The 20,341-nt window shown below is 47.1% G+C and overlaps 1 protein-coding gene across 1 annotated transcript in view; it reads right to left on the bottom strand.

Annotated features, from left to right (window-relative positions):
• Positions 1 to 20,054, bottom strand: part of ARMH1 (armadillo like helical domain containing 1) — a 38,699-nt gene extending 18,645 nt beyond the window's left edge. The window contains exons 1-6 of the mRNA XM_030942172.1: positions 20,016 to 20,054; positions 18,121 to 18,348; positions 10,503 to 10,571; positions 9,441 to 9,607; positions 6,543 to 6,739; positions 3,481 to 3,565 (exon numbers count right to left, since the gene is read on the bottom strand). Of these exons, the coding sequence (XP_030798032.1) occupies positions 3,481 to 3,565; positions 6,543 to 6,739; positions 9,441 to 9,607; positions 10,503 to 10,571; positions 18,121 to 18,326 (724 nt within the window). The 5' untranslated portion in view covers positions 18,327 to 18,348; positions 20,016 to 20,054. The remainder of the gene's footprint in view (positions 1 to 3,480; positions 3,566 to 6,542; positions 6,740 to 9,440; positions 9,608 to 10,502; positions 10,572 to 18,120; positions 18,349 to 20,015) is intronic.
• Between the last annotated feature and the right edge of the window lie 287 nt (positions 20,055 to 20,341).

Genomic DNA, 20,341 nt, shown 5'->3' with positions numbered 1-20,341 from the left:
AGTATCTGCCTTGGAGTTGCTGGGAGGTCTGGAGGAGAAAGGCATAGAGGCGAGTAATGACTAATGCAGTGCATATGTGCAGTACTCACTCACTTGCTCACTCATTCACTCAACAAACATGCAATGAGGACCTAACATGCTAGGGCTGTGCTGAGGATATAAGGATAAATGCCATGATGGTTGAGCTGAAATTGCACACAGTCTATGTAAGGGGAAGGTACCATTTTAGAGAACACAGCTCTGATGGAGGGGGATTAAAGGAGGGGGGCAGGGTGGTTCAAAGGAAGAAGGGCTGACATTTGGGCAGAGATTGAAGGCAGGGTCAGGGAAGGGCTTAGAGAGGCAATGCTTAAGCTGAGAAGTGATGGATGGATGAAGAGGAGTGGGCATGTTTGCCACACAGAGGTGGGGTGGGGAGAGGAAGGTCTCAGTGCTACCCAATCTAGTCTTTGGGATCGTTTGATTAAGCTTCCTAACATGATTCTACTACCAGGTCATCCCCTTGCTCCAATGCCAGTGACAACCCTCTGGTGCAGGGTCTGACTATTACTTAGGTCCCTGTACCACTCCACCCCTTCACTGGCAACTCCTCTCCAGCCAGGAGACTCTGTTCCAGCTGCTAACAGATTTTAGCATAGCATTATTTCTCAACATACAAGGCCCACATATGCACACAGAGCTTGCAGGGGTCAAAAAAATACAAAACTGACAATGTTACTGAAGGAATGATATGCCTGACGTTCAGTTTAAGCACTGCTGCCCAAAAATAACCTAGGTTGGAAGTGGTCTCCAGAGCTTTGCTGATCTTCCCCAGGATCTCACTTGTGTACCTGAACCTCAGTGCCTGGCTGCTCCTCATGCTCTCCTCCCCAGGCTTCCTGAACCTGGGGCTCAGCCTGTCATCCTGGACACAGGAGTCCCTATCCCTATACTAATGCCCAGACCATTCCTGATTACTGGGCCTGTCTGTCCTGGTCTCTTGGGCCCCGCCCACTCCGACATCCAAACGCTGCATCATTCTCCTCACCAGGCAGTTCCCTGTGCTGTCCATGCTCTCTTCCTGGGGCTATGTACCCAGCTGGACCAGCACATTCTTCTTTTGTCATTTGGACCACCCCAAATGCCTCCTAATTGGCCTCCAGCCTCAAGTGGCTCCCTGTGGCTCTGGCTCACCTGGCATAGCACCACCCAGGCCATCTTCGGAGGCACTGCACTCCCTCAGCCCTCACCTGTGCACAGCTCACTTTTCAGTGGCTCCATGCTGCCTACTGGAGAGACTGCCACCTACCCACATGGCATTGAAGGTGCCCCTCCATTGCTCCTAGCCTACCTTTCCTAGACCTTTACCATCCCTTCTCTAAGTGACCTACCCATTATTCCCAGGACACACCTTGCACTTCCCTGTCCGCCTTCCTTTCTACCATCCCCCTTTCCCAAACGACCTCCTCTCCTCCTTTCGACCTTCCCAAATCCTCCCTATTGTCCACAGCTCAGTTCAAACACCACCGTCTCGGTGAACCCTTCTTTAATCTCCTCCTGTTGAAAATAGAATCTCCTTCCTCTGAACCACTATAGGAAAAGGGAAGGAAATTATGTCGTTTAAATATCTGCCATGCGCTATATGTTAAAAGCATAAACTTGGCCGGGCGCAGTGGCTCAAGCCTGTAATCCCAGCACTTTGGGAGCCCGAGACGGGCGGATCATGAGATCAGGAGATCGAGACCATCCTGGCTAACACGGTGAAACCCCGTCTCTACTAAAAACTACAAAAAACTAGCCGGGCGAGGTGGCGGGCGCCTGTAGTCCCAGCTACCCAGGAGGCTGAGGCAGGAGAATGGTGTGAACCCGGGAGGCGGAGCTTGCAGTGAGCTGAGATCCGGCCACAGCACTCCATCCCGGGCCACAGAGCGAGACTCCGTCTCAAAAAAAAAAAAAAAAAAAAAGCATAAACTTTAGAGTCAGGCAGATCCGGCTGGAATCCAATAGCTGTGTAACCTTGGGAAGCATACTTAATCTCTCTGTGCTTTATTGTTGTATCTTGAAAAACATAAAAGTACGTATCTTTACCATTCGTTCATGGAAACACTTGAATACCTAGTATGTACCAGGTTTTGTGCTCTTCTGGTTATTTTGTTGTTATTGTTGTTGTTTCGTTGTTGTTGTTTTGAGACAGAATCTTGCTCTGTCGCCCAGGCCGGAGTGCAGTGGCGAGATCTCGGCTCAATGTAACCTCTGCCTCCTGGGTTCAAGTGATTCTTGTGCCTCGGCCACTCGAATAGCTGGGATTACAGGCACACGCCACCACCCCCAGCTCATTTTTTTGTATTCTTAGTAGAGATGGGGTTTTCCTGCGTTGGCCGGGCTGGTCTCAAATTCCTGGCCTCAGGTGATCTGCCTGCCTTGGCCTCCCAAAATGGTGGGGCTACAGGCGTGAGCCACCATGCCTGGCCTCTTATGGTTATTTTGAGAAGTAGATGAGGTGATGTATGGAAAGTGGCGGGCACACAGAGGTTCTCAATAAATAGGCCGGGTGCGGTGGCTCATGCCTGTAATCCCAGCACTTTGGGAGGCTGAGGTGAGAGGATCGCTTGAGGCCTGGAGTTCAAGACCAGCCTGGGCAACATAGGGAGACCTCGTTTCTGCAAAAAGTTAAAAAGTTAGATGGACGTAGTGGTGCACACCTGTGGTCCTAGCTACTTGGGAGGTTGAGGAGGGAGGATCTCTTGAGCCTAGGAGTTTGAGGCCACAGTGAGCTATGATGGCACCACTGCACTCCAGCCTGAGCAGCAAAGCAAGACCCTGTCTCAAAAAAAACCCAGGAAAAACAACCAACCAAATGAATACTATGACTATTCAGTTTAGTTTCTTAAAAGAAGGACATTCCTCAGGGTGATTTCTGTTTAGCCAGGAAGCACCACATAAGACTGGGAGCCAGAGCCAGCTCTGGACCCAGGCAGGTTCTTGCAACCATTCAGGCACCCTAGGCACCCTGTGGCTGACGCCATAGGTGTGACTGACATTTTCTTTTTTTTTTTTTTTTTTTTTTTTTTGAGGCGGAGTCTCGCTCTGTCGCCCGGACTGGAGTGCAGTGGCCAGATCTCAGCTCACTGCAAGCTCCGCCTCCCGGGTTTACGCCATTCTCCTGCCTCAGCCTCCCGAGTAGCTGGGACTACAGGCGCCCGCCACCTCGCCCGGCTAGTTTTTGTATTTTTAGTAGAGACGGGGTTTCACCGTGTTAGCCAGGATGGTCTCGATCTCCTGACCTCGTGATCCGCCCGTCTCGGCCTCCCAAAGTGCTGGGATTACAGGCTTGAGCCACCGCGCCCGGCCGTGACTGACATTTTCTGAACCAGCGTCTTCCATCTGCCAAGGCTGTCCCAGACACTCCACATCAAGGCTCTTTGTGACTAAGAAAGCTTTTGAGAGCTGATACGCCTGGCTCTCGGTACCCCTTTCTGCAATCTGGAGTAGCCTCCCTACCTTCATACTGGACTTCCAGGTGCATCGTGCCCAGCACCTTCAGCACGCAGTCCACGATGCTGGGGTGTGTGGTCCCAACGATTGACTGACCAGACAGACAACAGGACAAGGTGGTTAGTCTCTTTTTTTTTTTAAAGATGGATTCTTGGCTGGGCACGGTGGCTCACGTCTGTAATCCCAGCACTTTGGGAGGCCAAGGCAGGCGGATCATGAGGTCAGGAGATCGAGACCATCCTGGCTAACAAAGTGAAACCCCGTCTCTACTAAAAATGCAAAAAATAAGCCAGGCGTGGTGACGGGTGCCTGTAGTCCCAGCTACTCCGGAGGCTGAGGCAGGAGAATGGCGTGAACCCGGGAGGCGGAGCTTGCAGTGAGCCGAGATCGCACCACTGCACACCAGCCTGGATGACAGAGCCATTTCAAAAAAAAAAAAAAAAAGATAGATTCCTACTCTGTCACCAGGGCTGGAGTGCAGTGGTGCGATCTTGGCTCATTGCAACCTCCGCCTCCCGGGCTCAAGCGATTCTCCTGCTTCAGCCTCTGAGTAGCCGGGATTACAGGTGTCCGCCACTACACCCAGCTAATTTTATTTTTTTAAGTAGAGACGGGGGTTTCACCATGTTGACCAGGCTGGTCTCGAACTCCTGACCTCAAGTGATCCACCCATCTCAGCCTCCCAAAGTGCTGGGATTACAGGCGTGAGCCTGTGCCCACCCAAGGTGGTTAGTCTTTAGATCTTGTCTACCTGGAAGAAAGGAAACGCAGACTTCCAAACAGCCAGGCGCCTGGGTGAATGGGGGAGAGGAAGGGAGGGCAGTGGTGAGTCACTGGGCCTAGGCTGAGGCTGCCACTGAACTCTCTGACTCAGAAGGCATTAAATGAGGCTACCTGCTAGAGGTGCAGGAACAAAGCCGGCTACTCTGAATGGGGGAGAGGGGACACAGGGCAAGGAGAATGGAACTCATCCAAGATCCTAAAATCTTCTCTTCCTCAGGAACCTCATCCCATCAGACAGCCCCTTTTTTCTCTCTTTTCAAACTTTACCCATGCATTGGTTCTTTTCTTTTAGCATTAAACATCCTCAAGCTCATCCATATTTAACATCGTCCTTCAACTGTCTTCTCCTTTGCTATTGCTCTTTTTTCCCTTTACATCTAAGCTTCCCAAGAGAAGCCACTTCTTCATCCCCTATTCATCCTTTGACAGGCTGCTGTGATTTAATTTTTCCTGCCATAGACAGTCTCCTAATTCACCAAAACTTTTCCTGCTGGGACCATCTTTCTATTCTGCCCTTACTGACTCCCTTTGTTGCATCTGACTCAGCTGATCATGTCCTCCTTATGGAAACTCTTTTCCCTTGATTTTCCAGCCCCATTTTTTCTGGTTTCCTTCTATCACTGTCATTGCCCTTTTTCTTTTCTTTTCTTTCTTTCTTTTTTATTTTTTTTTTTGAGATGCTGTCTTGCTCTGTTGCCAGGCTGGAGTGCAGTGGCGTGATCTCGGCTCACTGCAACCTCCGCCTCCCGGGTTCAAGCAATTCTCCTGCCTTAGCCTCCCAAGTAGCTGGGATTACAGGCACACACCACCACGCCCAGCTAATTTTTGTATTTTTAGTAGAGACGGGTTTCACCATGCTGGTCAGGCTGATCTCGAACTCTTGAACTCATGATCCCCCCGCCTCGGTCTCCCAAAGTGCTGGGATTACAGGCCTAAGCCACTGCACCCGGCCCTATCACTGCCCTTTTTCGAAGAGGCAGAGTGGTATGTGGAAAGAGTAAGGACTTAGGAGAGGGCGGATTTAAATTCTCGCTTGATAAACACCTTTTATTTATCATGTGGCCTTGGATAAGTCACGTAACACACTTTCCTGAGCTCAGTTCCACCATCTTTGAAAAAAGGGAGAATAGTATCTGCCTCCATCAGGTATAGTGAAGACTAAGAGAGAGAGTGTAGATAAGCCCCTAACACAGTGGCTGGCATGTATGAGGCACTTAAGAAATGGGAACTGTGGAAATAAGATAATAATGATAATCTGATCTGTTTTTAAAATTGTTTTAGAGACAGGATCTCACTCTATCACTCAGGCTGCAGTACAGTGGTGCCATTATAGCTCATTGCAGCCTCAAACTCCTGGGCTCAAGCGATCCTCCCAGCCTCCTGAGCAGCTGGGACTATAAACACATGCCATGGCAGCCAGTTATTATTATTTTTGAATTTGTCTTTTTTTTTTTTTGAGACAGAACTCACTTTTTTGCCCAGGGAATACAGTGGCATGATCTTGGCCCAGGGAATACAGTGGCATGATCTTGGCTCACTGTAACCTCTGCCTCTCAGGCTAAACAATCCTCTGAACTCAGCCTCCCAAGTAGCTGGGATTACAGGCGTGTGCCACCACACCCAGCTAATTTTTGTACTTTTAGTAGAGACGGGGTTTCACCATGTTGGCCAGGTTGGTCTCAAACTCCTGACCTCAAGTGATCCGCCTGCTGCAGTCTCCCAAAGTGCTGGGATTACAGGCCTGAGCCACTGCAACCAGCCTGATGGTTCATCTTAAAGCCACTTTTTAAGCCTCTATCCCCTCTTTACTAGGCACAATGTCTTCATATGCTCACCATGCCCCAAATTCGGTTTCACTTGCATCCAAGGGTACTGTCTGAGAGAAGAGCAAAAGCCAACAAGGAAAAAAAAAGCCTTCCCCAGCACTGGAGATCTGGCCTCTTCACTTACATGCTGTCTACAAATGCACCATTATTCTTTCCCTATCAAATCGACTCCTTTAATCTTTTCTACAGCCCTTTCATCATCCTTGTTGCTTGTCTCAACCACTTTTAAGTCTGCCAACATCTTTCTGATCCTTAAGTAAACAGGACAAATCACTCTGCTGGGAGGCGTGAACTCTCTGCCCTACCTTGGCCTTCTGGAAGTAACACTGATTGAACAACAGACATGCAGTGGGAGGCTGAGCTCCATTTCTCATGCCTGTGTGGAGCACAACTGCGGAAGGTAATTGTAAGATTATTGTATCTGAATCAGAACCACAGGAGCATGCAGCCTTGGCTCACCTGGGCAGTCCTGAGAGTCTGCAGGGACAGCTGCTGGGCTTTGGGGGACTCGCAGGGCAGCAAAGCTATTAGACCTTTATACACTTGATTTTGGTACTTGGGATTGCCGTGGACCAAAGAATCCAACAGAACCTGCACTTCCTCCTGGGTCTCTTCTGACTTAGACTTTGCCAAAAATTCTGCTATGGATCGTACACCTGAGCAAAGAAGAGAGGAAATTCTAAATTGGAAGGGCTTTATGAAAATAAACCCCACCCAAGATTACATAATATGAATAGGATTAACAGCTCTTCAACTAAGCCTGTTCACCCAAAGCAAAACTGAGGCTTGGTTCTGATGTTGCATCACTGTCTTGTTTACCTTAGAGCTATGTGGCTTTCAGCATAGGCATGTCAAAATCTGTGTTTTAAAGTTTAAAATGGCTCTGCACAATTTACAAATAAAACATGCATTTTTTATTGCTATATGATAACACTTTTTTTTTTTTTTTTTTTTTTTGAGATGGAATCTCTCTCTGTTGCCTAGGCTGGAGTGCAGTGGCGCGATCTCGGATCACTGCAACCTCTGCCTCCTGGGTTCAAGTGATTCTCTTGCCTCAGCCTTCCAAGTAGCTAGGACTACAGGCGTGTGCCACCAGGCCCGGCGAATTTTTGTATTTTTAATGGAGACAGGATTTCACTGTGTTAGCCAGGATGGTCTCGATCTCCTGACCTCGTGTTCCGCCCGCCTTGGCCTCCCAAAGTGCTGGGATTACAGGCGTGAGCCACGGCGCCTGGCCATGATAACACTTGTATAGCACTCAGCAGTTTGCAAAATGGTTTTACGAATACTAACTCACTTAATCCCAGAAACCATACCAAGAGGAAGGTGTTACTCCCACTTTATGGATGAAGACACTGAGGCTTTGAGAGGCCATGGGGTAGACAGACAGGAGAACCTTGATGAGAATGCAGGGTGGGAAGTGCTTTGAAAAAGGGAGATGTGAGTCGGGCGCGGTGGCTCACGCCTGTAATCCCAGCACTATGGGAGGCCGAGGCAGGTAGATGGCTTGAGTTCAGGAGTTCGAGACCAGCCTGGCCAACGTGGTGAAACCCCGTCTGTATTAAAAATACAAAAATTAGCTGGGTCTGGTGGCACGTACTTATAGTCTCAGCTACTGGGGAGGCTGAGGCAGGAGAATCACTTGAACCCGGGAGGCGGAGCTTACAGTGAGCCGAGACTGCGCCACTGCACTCCAGCCTGGGCTACAGAGCGAGACTCCAACTCAAAAAAAAAAAAAAAGAAAAAGAAAAAGGAAGATGTAGTGGGTGGTATCTCTTTTACATGCCTCACTTGGAGCACTTCATAGATTATATTACAATTATTGAGCCGGGTGTGGTGGCTCATGCCTATAATTCCAGCATTTTGGGAGGCAAAGTTGGGTGGATCGCTTGAGCTCATGAGTTCGAGACCAGCCATGGCTAACATGGTGAAACCCTGTCTCTATTAAAAATAACAAAGATTAGCCAGGCATGGTGGTGCTTGCCTGCAATTCCAGCTATGTGGGAGGCTATGGCATGAGAACTGCTTGAACCTAGGAGGCAGAGGTTGCAGTGAGCTGATATTGCGCCACTGCACTCCAGTCTGGGCGATAGAGTGAGACTCTGTCTCAAAAAAGAAAAAAAAAAAAAACAACTAGATTATTTACTTTTCTCACCAGACTCTAAACTCTCTGAGGACAGGGACTATATTGTATTCATTTTTGTATCTCTAGCACTTGGCATATATCTACCACACAGTAGGTATTCAATAATTTTATTTCAATTTTTTTTTTCCTTTTTTTTTTTTTTTGAGACAGAGTCTTGCTCTGTAGCCCAGGCTGGAGTGCAATGGCGTGATCTCAGCTCGCTGCAACATCCAGCTCCGGGGTTCAAGCGATTCTCCTGCCTCAGCCTCCTGAGTAGCTGCCATTATAAGCGCCCGCCACCACACCCAGCTAATTTTTTTTTGTATTTTTAGTAGAGACGGGGTTTCACCGTGTTAGCCAGGATGGTCTCGATTTCCTGACCTCGTGATATGACTGCCTCTGCCTCCCAAAGGGCTGAGATTACAGGCGTGAGCCACTGTGCCTGGCCTAATTTTTGTATTTTTAGTAGAGAGGGGTTTTTGCCATGTTGGCCAGGCTGGTCTCAAATTCCTGACCTCAGGTGATCCACCCGCCTTGGCCTCCCAAAGTGCTGGGATTACAGATGTGAAGCACTGCACCTGGCCTTCAATTTTATTTCTTGAGTTATTCATAATTCAATTTCTTTTTTCTTTTCTTTTTTTTTTTTTGAGATGGAGTTTCACTTTTGTTGCCCAGGCTGGAGTGCAATGGTGAGATCTTAACTCACTGCAACCTCCGCCTCCTGGGTTCAAGCAATTCTCCTTCCTCAGCCTCCCAAGTAGATGGGACTACAGGCCCCCGCCACTGCACCTGGCTAATTTTTTTTGTATTTTTAGTAGAGACGGGGTTTCTCCATGTTGGTCAGGCTGGTCTCAAACTCCCGACCTCAGGTGATCTTCCCCCCTCGGCGTCCCAAAGTGCTAGGATTACAGGTGTGAGCCACCATGCCCGGCCTCATAACTCAATTTCACAAAAGATGTTGGGTCACAGTTCAATAAATCTTTGAATGGATGCCTGAAACAGGATATATTTAAAAAGGAGAAGTATTTCTAAAACCACTACTGAAAAATGTGACTAAATGATGAATCAGGAGAATCATAAATCTGGGTTTTCCAGTGATGACGTGAACAGGAGCACAAAAAGTTTCCTGTTCAACTAGTTCCATGATGTGTTTTTCCTATAGCAGTGGTGGGTTCTGCCACCATTTCATTGAGGTCCCTAGGGAGACACATCTTGTCATACACAGTACCCACCATAGCTTTCACAAATGAGCTCCTTGTACGTCCTGCCAGAGTTTGCAATAACCTGAAGTAGTTTGACGGATTCCTTCTTGGCCTCCTCCTTGATCTTCTCCAGCCCAAGTATTTCCAAGAGTGTCAGGACACCTCCAACCTCAAGAAATTCTATAAGGTACCGATTACTGTCCAGAGGGATAGAAAAGTAGAAATAAAACTCTTGTCAAATTCCTTTGCACTGAGCTTTCAAAGAGATCCCAAGGTCCCCTTTCGCATACTTTGCCCTCCTATCCAGGAAATGTCCATAGGTCAAGTGACACAAGAGTGTGGAAATTCTTCCTTCAAGCAGGAAATGCTGGAATTATATACTAGGGACAGTTTTTGGTTTTGCCACTCCAGCATCTCTTCTTCTTCTTCTTGTAATACCACCTCAACTGTCACTTGGGGAACCACCCCTCTGCCACTCATGGGCCATGTAGTTTTGGTGGGGTGAGGAGGTGACAGGGTATGTCACCCTTCTGACTGCAGAAGTTGGTTTGCGGCTGGGCACGGGACCTAAATAGATCCAATGAGGCTCAAAGCCTGGGACTTTCTTGGGAAGCTGTGGAAAGGATCTGCTCTGTTTTTGGTGTGTCTGGAGCTCCTGAGGACTACGGCACACAGAGGTCTATGAACACAGAGGAGAAGACACAGAAATGGGGAAAAAGACAGAGAGGGAGGCCAAGTACTGATAACATTGTTTGAGGCCTGGATCTAGTCAGGGCTGAAATATATATTTCTACCTTCTGGGCTTTTCCAGTTAAGTGAGCCAATAATTTTCCTTTTTCTAAGTCCAATATGAGGTGGTTTTCTGCAGTTGACAACCAAGAGAGTGCTGTCTAGTGAAACGCCACTGGAGAGCACGGGATGGGGGAGCAACTAGAGCAGGAGCCCGGTGGACATTACCTCTGGGCCCATCCCAAGAGCTACAAGGAACCCACTGCTAACAGGAATCAGTGGCCCGGGTGGTGTGAATGCCAAGGACATCATGAGCCTGAAATGCCACTGAGACCCCCAGAATCACGCTAGAACAGAACTCACCTGCTCACAGCTGATAAGAAGATGCCAATGGACCTGAGAAGCTTTTCTAAACATGAGTCAGTCACATAGCTGTATGACATGTTAAAGAGGGTGTCATTTCAGGGTGGTTTTTCACACAGAAGCCAGAGTCTGTGCCTAATTTCTGGTACCACCCAGGGTTCAGGGTGGCCAAGTAGCTGAACTGTGCCCCTTTACCCTGAGAGGGGCTACCAGCTGAAGGGGAAGTGGCAATACACACAGGATGCGGGGAGAAGGGAGTGCTGGCTGTTCACTGTTCTCCAGGAAGCTCCTCTGCGGCCATTCAGCCACCTTGGCTCTTACAGGCTCTCCAGGGAACAAGGAGGCTCTGATGAATTGAGGACCCCTGGAGAAGGCTGGGAGTCAATATCCCAAACCTCTCTAAGCCGTGCCCGTTGCAGCCTTGGTCTCAGCATAGTTCATGACTTTGTGCTTCATTCTTAGATTTCCCTAAAAAGAACCAGCTTCATCATTAATTCTCAATTTTTGTACTTGTTCAAAGTTTTACACTGGAGGTCACTATCCTTATGAAGAATTGGCTTCCTAATAAGAATAAAAGGAGATGGTGGAAAAATTAAACTCTGATTTAAACCAACCTCAGTATTTAATGTTATTTTTTAATGTGAGTCTTTGCAAAAAGCCTCATTATAATCAAGTACCCAAAGCACGCATCAGCTCGGATACAAGGTATGAAATCAAGCCACAACAGAAAAGGAACCAGTCAACAATTACTAGGCTCATAACACATCAGAGGCTCTTAGAACACTTAAGAAATTAGCTGAAATTATTGCAGCTCATGGAGGATGACTGAGAGCTTCCAAGGCTGATAAAGGCTAATGTAATGGGTTGGAGGTAATGGTGCTTTGTTTGGGCGGGGGGTGTGTGAAGCAAATTATCTCTGCTGCACCCTGGTTCCCAGGATGCCAATAGAAGTAGAGACAGATTGGCTCATTAGGAAAGGCTCTTTACTGCAAAAATAGTGTTTGCTCTGGAGCCAGGCTCCCCTGCCTGTTGCCGCCATAGCTGGGGCCAGGCATCAGCCCACGTGGTGGTCTTTTTATTCCTACATTGTCCCCACCCTGCTCCCTCAACCTCTGCCCCGTTCCTGCCTCAGTGCATTTTCCCCTTTTTCTTCAGGCTAGGCTGACAAACTTTTATTTTTGTCACCTTCTGTTTCCTCTGTCCTGGGCTACTCTTTTCTTTTCTTTTTCTTTTTTTTTTGAGAGAGGGTCTCACTCTGTTGCCCAGGCTGGAGCACAGTGGTGCAATCACAGCTCACTGTAGCCTTGAACTCCTGGGCCCAAGCAGTCTTCCTGTCTCAATCTCCTGAGTAGCTGGGACTACAGCTACGTGCCACCATGCCCAGCTATTTTTTTCTGTATTTTTTGTAGAGACATGGATCTCACTATGTTGCCCAGACTGGTTTCGAACTCCTGGATTCAAGCAATCCTCCTGCTTCAGCCTTCCAAAGTGTTGGGATTACAGGCATAAGCCAGCATGCCAGCTTTATTTTTTGTTTGTTTTTTTCTTTCTTTTTGTGGAGAATGGAGTTTTGCTATGTTGCCCAGGCTGGTTTTGAACTCCTGGGCTCAAGCAATCCTCCTGTCTTTGCCTCCCGTAAGTATTGAGATTACTGGTGTGAGCCACCACACCCAGCTAGTCTTGTTTTCATAGTCACTCACTGTACATATTTCTGGTCTACTATTTCCAGGAATTAGTTCCAGAACACATTGTTTGAGTCCTGGATCTAGAGAACATGGGATGAAGGAGCAATGTTGGGGCCACAAGGTCAGCAGTAGCTAACAAGTACCAGCTCCTATTGTGTGCGGGGCACTGTGCTAACTGCTTTGCTTGCATTGTCTCATATAATCCTCACCATGGCCCTCCAGTGGGTGCTACTAGCATTTCCATTTACTTACTGAGTAACATGAGGTAACAATCTCAGGTCAATAACTTGTACAAGGTCCCACAGTGAACTGCTGGAACCGGGATTTGAACCTAGACAGTCTGACTCCGATTCTAACTCTTACTGTTAGGCTTTCTGGTTTGTAGACAAATGGATGGAGGGGGCTTTGCAGATGAACTCCCAGCGTGGTGTCGCAGATGGAGCTGTGGTCTGCATGGTTCACTAAGTAGGAGACACGATGGCGTATAGGCTTTCGGACAGACACCCGGTTCTAACCTTATCTCTACCATTTGCTATAAATTACTCAACCTTTTCAAGGCTCATCTTTCTTATCTATAAAATGGAATAATACCAATCACCTATTAGGCTGGGTGTTAGGCCCAAATGAGATAATATTTGCACAGTATATATCTCAGTGCCTAGAACATAAGAAGACTCAATAGGCTGGGCCCAGTGGCTTGTGCCTGTAATCCCAGCACTTTGGGATCCTAGCACTGAGGAGGGTGAATCACTTGAGGTCAGGAGTTCAAGATCAGCCTGAACCACATGGGGAAACCCCATCTCTACTAAAAATATAAAAATTAGCTGGGCATGGTGGCGCATGCCTGTAATCCCAGCTACTCGGGAGGCTGAGGAAGGAGAATTGCTTGAACCCGGGAGGCGGAGGTTGCAGTGAGCCGAGATTGTGCCACTGCACTCCAGCCTGGGCAACAGAGTGAGGTTTTGTCTCAAAAAAAAAAAAAGACTCAATAAATGGTAACTAATTTTATCATTTAATATATAAATCCTTAGTTTTACTGATCTATTCTGAAAGTTCAAGGTTGGAAAAAGGGTTTAGGCTTATATGGGACTTTGTGGTAGTCAATTTTGCAAAAATAATGATGCTATGATGCTATTGACTTGTTTTGCTCCAAAATCCACCATAACTGGAGGGCTGAGTAGGAGAAGTCGGTTTATTAATTCAAAACACTGTTATCACCTCAGGCAGTCTATTTTTTCTGTTGTATGACAAGATTGCAAAAGGTTAGGGAATTATGAATAATTCTAGGTGTAGAACACTGATTCTACAACTGTTTAGTAAAAGCATGGTTCATTCATAGTGGGCACTGAGTAACCACTAAATATTAGGCACTATGATTGGCACTTGAGAAATGAAGAAGAATGATGTAATGCCTAATGTAATAAGTGCAATGACCAAGTAAGAAAAACACAGAATGCTCAGACACACTGACATTTCAGTGGGGGATTGGGGTGGGAGAGATCCTGCAATAGCAACTGAGAAATAGCAGGAGAAGGTAGAAGAAGAGGACAGCTGAAGAGGAGGCAGTGGTCAAGCAAGGCCAGGACTAGGGTGAGGTGAGGGAAACACTTGCCTGGGGTCTGAAATTTAAAGGGGCACCAAAAAACTCAGTTATCAAATAATATTTCAATGTGCTATTTAAAATAATCAAATTAATATTAAAAAGTCCATGATGGGCCAGACATGGTAGCTCACACTTATAATCCCAGCACTTTGAGAGGTCAAGGTGGGAGGGTCGCTTGAGCACAGGAGTTTGAGACCAGCCTGGGAAACAGCAACAGCAAGGTCCTGTCTCTACAAAAAAATAATAAAATTAGCTGGGGGTGTGGTGGTGCATGCCTGTAGTCCCAGCCACTTGGGAGGTTGAGGTGGGAGGATGGCTTGAGCCCAGGAGGTTGAGGCTGCAGTGAGCTGTGATGGCACCACTGTGCTCCAGCCTGGGTGACAGAGTGAGAGTGAGACTCTGTCTCAAACAACAACAACAAATCCATGAATAAGACATCACAGTGTTAAACAGACAGGATCTGACCCTGCACCTGTACGACCCTGCCTTACTTGTCTCACCCTGTGCGACCCTGCCTTACTCATCCCACCCTGTACAACCCTTACTCATTTCACCCTGTGGCCAAATGGAAAATATTGTCCAGTAAGACAAGGAAGGAAAAAAAGTCTTGGCAACAAAGCTAGGGCCTTGGTTAGGGTAGTGTCATGGGTTGTGGGGACAGGAGCCAGGTTATAGGCAGCAATGTTTCTCAAAGCATAACCCGTGGACCACTGGCACTCGAGCCACACAGAGTACTTGTTAGAAATAAGGGTCCAGGGTTCCACCCTCAATCTACTAAAGCAGAACCTTGGGGGTGCAGGTGGATAGGTAACTGGTAATCTGCATTTTAAACCTCTTTTATGCACAATAATATCTGAGAACAGACTAGGTGTGATGGCTTACACCTGTAGTCCCAGCACTTTGGGAGGCTGAAGTGGGAAGATCACATGAGGCCAGGAGTTTGAGACCTGCTTGGGCAACATAGCAAGACCCCATGTCTACAAAAATTTTAAAAACAGAAAAATTAGCTGGGTGTGGTGGTGCGTGCCTATAGTCCTAGCTGCTTGGGAGGCTGAGGTGAGAGGATCCTTTGAGTCTCCAGGAGTTTGGGGCTGCAGTGAGCTGAGATTGCGCTGCTGTACTCCAGCCTGGGTAACAGAGCAAGACCCTGTCTCAAAAAAATAAAAATAAAAATAGAGTAGGAACATTTGGGTAAACCTACAGATGTATTCCATGGTTATTCCCTTTGGCCTGTGTAATAGGCCTGAGTCTGAAAAATAATTTTATTGATAACTTAAATGTAAGAAAGAGAGCGGTGTTTACTTACACCTTTAATTCTGCCCAGCTGCAGACGCTGGGTCATTCGTTCCTCTACTCAGCAAACAGGTGCCAGGCGTTGTGCTACATGTTAGAAATATAGACATAAGTAGAACAGATGTGATTCTTGCCCACAGAGATCTTAAAATCCAGTGGGGGAAAAGAGAGGTATTAAGCAGGTAATAACAATAAAATGTTATGACTATTAAGACAGAGGAAGTCTATGAACATATATAAGAAGGGAACCTAAGCTAGCCTAGGACTCAGAAACGGGCTTCCTGAGAAAGTGATGTTTAAATTGAGACCTGAAAAATAGAGCAGGAGTTGGTCAAATAAGGAGGGGGTTTATTTATTTATTTATTTATTATTATTTTTGAGACGGAGTCTTGCTCTGTTGCCCAGGCTGGAGTGCAGTGGTGCGATCTCAGCTCACTGCAAGCTCTGCCTACCAGGTTCACGCCATTCTCCTGCCTCAGCCTCCTGAGTAGCTGGGACTACAGGCACCTGCCACCGCACCCGGCTAATTTTTTATGTCTTTTAGTAGAGACGGGGTTTCACCATGTTAGCCAGGATGGTCTCAATCTCCTGACCTCGTGATCCGCCCGCCTCAGCCTCCCAAAGTGCTGGGATTACAGGCATGAGCCACCGCGCCTGGCCTATTTATTTATTTTTATAGAGATGAGGTCTTGCTCTGTTGCCCAGGATGGAGCACAGTGGTGTGATCATAGCTTACTGCAGCTTCAAACTCCAAGGCCCAAGCGATACTCCCTCCTCAGCCTTCCAAGTAGCTGGGATTATAGGTGTAAGCCACTGTGCGTGGGTCAAGGAGGGGGTTTAGAGAAGGCAAGAGGGTTCAGGCAAGGAGAGAAATATACAATAAAAGGGTCTGAGATAAATCCGTAGAGTGCCATGGGCACACAGAGCAGGAATATCCTCAAATCTACCTATAACTTCAAGTATCACCTTGATGATGACCAGATCTGTCTTTAGCCTTGACCTGCCTCCAGGGATCCTGAGCACAGACATCTCAAACTCAACATGTCCCAAAACAAGCTTATCTACCCTCAAACTTACTCCTCTTCTTATGTTCTCTTCCACATAATGGCACTCTATTCCCCTAGTTTACTAAGCCAGATATGTGACACTCTTCTTGTGGCATATGAGTGAAGATGGATATATGGGTATGGAATAGTTGGATATATAGGTATGGAACTCTGATTCAAGAGAGAAATTTGGGCAGGGATACTTATTTGAAAGCCCTCATACAAGAGTGGTGTTGAATCTTGACAATGAGCTAGTCCCTCAGGGAGAATCTGAGAGTGAGTACAGAAGAGGGATGACAAAGGAATCCCAAGGAACAGCATTTAAGGGGTGGCTGAAGAAGGGCGGAAAATGCATAGAAACTAAGATAATCGGTATCACAGAAACCAGGAGTGTTTTGAGAAGTGGGAAAGGTTGACTGACAAATGCCACTGAGAGGTCACATAAAAGGACTGAGGATGCAGTCCCTGGGTTTTGCAACTGGAAGAACGTGGGTAATCTTAGCAAGACCTGCATCAGTAGAGTGGGAGGGACGGAAGTCAGATGGCAGTGAGTGGAGAAAAGGGAGGAGAGGAAGTGGAGACAGAGAGACTCAACAACCTGTATTTTTGTAATTTTAAAAAAATGTTTTGAGATGGAGTCTGTCTCTGCGGCCCACGCTGGAGTGCAATGGTGTGATCTTGGCTCACTGCAAACTCCGCCTCCCAGGTTCAAATGATTCTCCTGCCTCAGCCTCCTGGGTAGCTGGGATTACAGGCGTGTGCCACCACGCCCTGCTAAGTTTTGTATTTGTAGTAGAGACAGGGTTTCCCATGTTGGCCACGCTGGTCTCAAACTCCTGACCTCAGGCGATCGCCCACCTTCGCCTTGCAAAGTGTTGGGGTTACAGGCGTGAGTCACCGCGCCCAGCCCCTCAGCAATCTTTTCAAGAGGCTTCATTGGGTGCGGTGGCTCATGCCTGTACTCCTAGCACTTTGAGGTCAGGAGGTTGAGACCAGCCTGGCCAACATGGTGAAACCCTGTCTCTACTAAAAATACAAAAATTAGCCAGGTGTGGTGGTACACGGCTGTAGTCTCAGCTACTCGGGAGGCTGAGGCAGGAGAATCGCTTGAACTGGGGAGGCGGAGGTTGTGGTGAGCTGAGATTGAGCCATTGCACTCCAGCCTGGGCCACAGAGAGAGACTCTGTTACAAACAAACAAACAAACAAACAAACAAACAAAAAAAGAAGCTTCACCATGAAGGGCAGAAACTGGGGCTGGATGGAATATAGATTTGAAACAGGGATTCAATTTTATTTTTCAAAGTAGAAGATATTTCAGCATATATACATGCTGAAAAAATGCTGGTTATGAGGCAAAGGTGAAAGCTATAGGAGAGAAAGGATAAGGAAATAGGAAGGGGTTCAAGTGCAGTACAAATAGAGGATCAGCCCTAGACAGAAGGTATACCTACTTCAACTCTGATGGTAGCAAAAGAGGTTAGGGGTGAGAAAGAAGATACAATTGTAGGTTGGGAAGACAGGAAGCTGAGAGAGTTCTTGACTCTAAGGATTTTTTTTATCACCTTTTTTTAAACACCAGATGTCCTGTTCTAAAATATTAGAATCAAGAGAAAACTCCTTTGACAATCTCCTCTCCTTTTCATTTTGAAGGTTGCCTAATTTTTTTTTTTTTGAAAGAGAGTCTCACTCTGTCGCCCAGGCTGGAAGGCAGTGGTGTGATCTCGGCTCACTACGACCTCTGCCTCCTGGGTTCAAGTGATTCTCCTGCCTCAGCCTCTTGATTAGCTGGGATTATAGGCACCTGCCACCATGCCCAGCTAATTTTTGTATTTTTAGCAGAGACAGGGTTTCACCATGTTGGTTAGGCTGGTCTCGAACTCCTGACCTTGTGATCTGCCCACCTCGGTCTCCCAAAGTGCTGGGATTACAGGCGTGAGCCACTGTGCCCGGTGCCTAATTTTTTTTTTTTTTCTGTTCGGCAAAGGATACGTGATTCTAAGTGAGGTGGTCAAGCGTACCAGGAACAAACTGGCTCCCTGGGAAAACTCCTGCTCCAGTTCAGGGGCAGTCTTGCCTTGGTTGGTTTCAATAAACTTGTCAAGGATGTGACTCCTTGTGACTTTGCCAGCATTGTCCCACTCCTGTAAAAAACTTAAGAGCCTGCTAATTGCTGCCTGCTCCTTTATAGAAGTCATGATCAATCAGTCCTGAAGTTGGCTACAGAGGGAGAGAAAACAGTTTACCGGAATGTTTAGAATCATGCAACTCCATTATTTTTCTAGCAATCAACTGAAGGCAGGGTGTGGCTCTATCATGCACATGGGTGTAGTTATGTGCAAAATATACTCTAGGACTGGTCATCTGCTGCTTGAACAGGGAGGCTCTAGCTGGAGTGTAATGGGATTAAGAAATCTGCTCTTTAAGAACTACAATTTTAGGCCGGGCGCGGTGGCTCAAGCCTGTAATCCCAGCACTTTGGGAGGCCGAGACGGGCGGACCACGAGGTCAGGAGATCGAGACCATCCTGGCTAACACGGTGAAACCCCGTCTCTACTAAAAATACAAAAAAACTAGCCGGGCGAGGTGGCGGGCGCCTGTAGTCCCAGCTACTCGGGAGGCTGAGGCAGGAGAATGGCGTAAACCCGGCAGGCGGAGCTTGCAGTGAGCTGAGATCCGGCCACTGCACTCCAGTCTGGGCGACAGAGCAAGACTCCGCCTCAAAAAAAAAAAAAAAAAAAAGAAAAGAACTACAATTTTAGCTCTTTGGCTTCTCTACTGATGCCAGCAACTAAAAGACCACAGTATCCAGCTGAGATAAAAGTGCTTGCTAAGGCTGGGCGTGGTGATTCATGCCTGTAATTCCAACACTTTGGAAGGCCCAGAAGGGCAGATCACCTGAGGTCAGGAGTTCGAGATCAGCCTGGCCAACATGGCGAAACCCTGTCTCTACTAAAAATACAAAAAATTAGCCGGGCGTGGTGGCGGGCACCTGTAATCCCAGCTACTTGGGAGGCTGAAGCAGGAGAAATCGCTTGAACCTAGGAGGCAGAGGTTGCAGTGAGCCGAGATTGCACCATTGCACTCCAGCCTGGGCGACAGAGTAAGACTCTGTTTTAAAAAACCCAAAAAACAAAAAACAAAACAAAACAAAACCAAAAAAAACAAAATCTGGGCCTCTCTTGTGGCTTACTTCATACAGGGTCAGAGGCTTGAGGTCTTGAGAGACATGGCCTCCCTCTTATGCCAATCACCTAAGTTACAGTGCTCCTTAACCTTGTACCTCGGGCTTTTACACTAACTCTTAAAAACAACTTAAAAAAAAGTTAGTGGGAAGAAAAAGTTCCCATTCCATAGTTGGATTAATGGGCTGTGGTTTGTAGGAGTCTGTGTCCTTGGGAGAGTGTTTTCAGTGGGGGAGGGAAGGTTTAAGATAAACCCGTTTTCCAAAAATAGTTGTGATTGAAAGTGTTATTATCCATAACAAATGTTAGTGCTGATGGGAAAGAGGCATGTGCGATTCTTTTGTCTAACAGACAAGTGAAAGTCATATTTCACATTATCATGGGGTTTTCTGTGATTTACAGAATATTTGTGAAACATTACTTGCAGGGGCCATGATTGATATGGAGAGAACAGCTTGTGTGTAGGAGAGATGTGTATTTCACGAAGACTGTTCAACATGAAATTTACAGTCCCATAAAGTGCTTCTACATCTTCGCCAGAGATCTAGTTAAAAGGACTTTACAGTCTGAAACATCCTAAAATTGATTCTAAATTAACGTTTCCTCACATGTATTTGAGATATTGATGGGGCCCAGCTATCAGAATTTTATTAGGAAGCAATAATCTGAGGCATGCGGAGACAGACATACATACACACCAACCTCTACTGCTCCCCAGAGGACATGGGATGTGTGCTTCCAGAAGGGCGTCCACGCAGCCTCTGGGATGGAGACAACCACGAAATCTAGCTGGACTTAAGAACCAGGTGAATGACTGCAGACCAACCTAAACACAAAAATGAACAAACCCCCTCATGGGATCATGCATCAATCACCGTGAATGCCATTGCAGTCCTAAGTCTGAGAGTAACTTAGGGAGGCTCTGGCTGCCTTCAACGGCCAAACTGACATCAAGAAAATGGGGTGAATATCTGTTCTAGACCCCAGGGAGGTGGGGTTGAGACACCACCACTAGCTTTATCAGGCAG

This window comes from Rhinopithecus roxellana, chromosome 12 (assembly GCF_007565055.1).
Source record: "Rhinopithecus roxellana isolate Shanxi Qingling chromosome 12, ASM756505v1, whole genome shotgun sequence".
NCBI lineage: Eukaryota > Metazoa > Chordata > Mammalia > Primates > Cercopithecidae > Rhinopithecus > Rhinopithecus roxellana.
The sequence above is the reverse complement of the archived record's forward strand: the minus strand, read 5'-3'. Positions and strand labels throughout refer to the sequence as shown.